This window comes from Phaethon lepturus, unplaced genomic scaffold (assembly GCF_000687285.1).
Source record: "Phaethon lepturus isolate BGI_N335 unplaced genomic scaffold, ASM68728v1 scaffold1944, whole genome shotgun sequence".
NCBI lineage: Eukaryota > Metazoa > Chordata > Aves > Phaethontiformes > Phaethontidae > Phaethon > Phaethon lepturus.
In genome coordinates, this window is record NW_010532457.1 from 102,546 (window position 1) to 104,959 (window position 2,414).

At 50.7% G+C, this 2,414-nt stretch overlaps 1 protein-coding gene across 1 annotated transcript in view; it reads right to left on the reverse strand.

Moving 5' to 3' along the window:
• Nucleotides 1–1,387: 1,387 nt before the first annotated feature.
• PAPLN (papilin, proteoglycan-like sulfated glycoprotein) overlaps nt 1,388–2,414 on the reverse strand; it is a 28,742-nt gene continuing 27,715 nt past the window's right edge. Inside the window, exons 27-28 of the mRNA XM_010284823.1 lie at nt 2,123–2,298; nt 1,388–1,563 (exon numbers count right to left, since the gene is read on the reverse strand). Coding sequence (XP_010283125.1) covers nt 1,388–1,563; nt 2,123–2,298 — 352 coding nt within the window. The remainder of the gene's footprint in view (nt 1,564–2,122; nt 2,299–2,414) is intronic.

The following is a 2,414-nucleotide window of genomic DNA, read 5'->3' on the forward strand; positions in this document are numbered from 1 at the left end:
GACAGTGCTAATTAATATGATTAACCCATCCAACACTCAGCAGGGAGTCAAGGGGTTTGAAATGAGGAAGAGGGGCACTGTTAGAGCTGATGCTAGGGTACAACAATACCTTGGAGGCTGTGAAAAATGCTTTTGCTCAGAAGTTGTAATTCCATTTTGAGAAACTAAAGACACCCAAGGGTCTTTCCTGGTTTAACAGATTGTATAATCTTACCTCCCCGCACACATCCCTTAATGCCTGAAAATGTCTCTTTCAGAGCCTCACACGCACAGTGGCTGCCACTCAGTGTTAGTCTTGAGCTGAAGGGTGCCTTTCAGCTACAGCTGCTCTGCATGTTGTTAGCCCATAGCAGCAGGACTCAGCCCAGGCCACATGCAGAGCCAGGCTTTCCTGGAGTTAACAGACTAGAGCAGATCATTGGGAGGTTTATTCTGGCAAGTCAAATGCTCCTACATTTATTTCTAGGTGTATATTATTCGCCAAGCTGAAACCCAGCACAATGCTACCACCAAGCCCAGCTTTGCAATAATATTCAACAGCACAGTTCTGGCTCAGAAAAAGAGTAAAATTATCTGCTGAGCCTTCCTAGGGTGAGCGATACTTAAACTGCAACATCTCAGAACAGATAACGGTGTTGGTATATTCATCTAAATTATCCCTAACATTCAGGAAGGGCTAAAAGTATTCCTTTATTTTGTCATAAGCTTTCTGTGAAGCATTGCTTCTGCATTTCACTCCAAAGCTGATTACAGTCAAGTAGAAACCAAACTGATCCAGCTAGAAATTTGTCTAAGGTCTACTGGAATGAAACAGCTACTGTAACGTGGCAGTACAGCTGCATCGCTAGAGCTAGCGGTCTCATAGGACCTGAACGCTAATTTTATATGCATCAAGCCTTTTCTTATGGCCAGAGTCCTTTGCATTTAGATGGAAAGTGCTCCCCAGGACTTACAAGTGTTCATTGTTCATTAGTGCTTTGGTTAAGACAGTTCAGGCCCATCTTCAAACGCTTCAGAGATGATTTTTTGTAAGGGGGCTTCTCTCTCGTGCTCCCTTTTTCATGCTGGTTATCTGCCTTCTCTAGTCTCGCAGCATCCTTACGTTCCCAGTGCCATCTTGTTCTGGGAATGACAGCAACTATCCTTAAGTGAAGAGACGGGTTAGCTAAGCAAGGCATGGCGGGGGGGGAAGAAGTTTGCAATAAACTTGAGGGTGGTGTGTCTCCCACCCTTTGAACAGTTACACCCACTACACTCTGTTCCATTCACCCTCTCGGGCTTTCCAGCAGGGCAGAGCTCCCAGAACAGTTTCATGCAGTAAAACGAGAAGAGTTCAGACCTCCAGTCTTGTCACCGGTCACCTTCCGCGTGGCCGCGGAGGCGTCCGTCACCCGCGGTGACGAGGCGGGCTGGCCTGCGGTTGGTGGCGCGAGCAGCTGGCGCAGCAGAAGCTGGAGTAGTATTCGCTGCGGCAGAGCTGGGCCTGCAGGATCAGCTCACAGTTGGCGAGGTGCGGCTGGTCCACGCACTCTCTGCTGGGGTCCACAACGTGATTCACAGTAGCTGCAGCCGAGCAAAAGGCGAAGCAGCAGTAAATACACTGCCAGGGCTGATCCTCGGGTCTCGTTTCCCTCCCAAAAGACACAAGCACGTTCCTGCTTTCTCCACCCTGCCAATTCTAAGGGGATTGTTTCAAATTTAGCCCAACATCTGGGATGGGAGAGAAACTGTCACCGCTGGTGAGATATGGGAGGAGAAGGCAGCCTCTTCTGGGGCGGATCTCCTGAGGAGACACCACTCTACACCCTTTGTAAAGCCAGCTGGACGGTGTCCAGAGTCCAAACACAAAACTTGGAGCCAACTGTTTGGTCAACCAACTATGGCATTTTGGCCTCAGGAAGTTAATTAGGCTCCCGGACCCTGGTGGGGGGCATGTTTCCAACCGTCCTTCTTCTCTGCCCAGGGAAAACAGGGGTCCACAGGTAGCACAGCCCAGGGGCTCCTACTGCTCCCCAAAGCCAGAGGACAGCGGTGGATGAGCACACGCAATGGGAAGACCGATAACCACAGCCCAGAGGCTGGCACTGTGCTGGGAGAAGCGGGAAGGACAGGCTGTACTCACCGCTGGGCCTGCTCCTCAGCACTTTCACCTCCGTGCTGGCACTGACCGAGCTGCTGCTGCTGTAGGCGCTGCACGTGTAGGATCCCTCATCAGCCTCTTGAACGTTGCTTATGATCAGGCTTCCATCCTGGGACAGGTGGATGTGGTGGCCATCTGCCCGCATGGGGACTCCATTCCTGTGGCGGAAAACATTTTGTACTACTATTCCCACCCACGGGGGCTAAAGGAGCTCTCTGTGCTCTTTGGGAACTGATGCTCTGTGGAAGGGGTGGATTTTTACAAATTCAGCAGG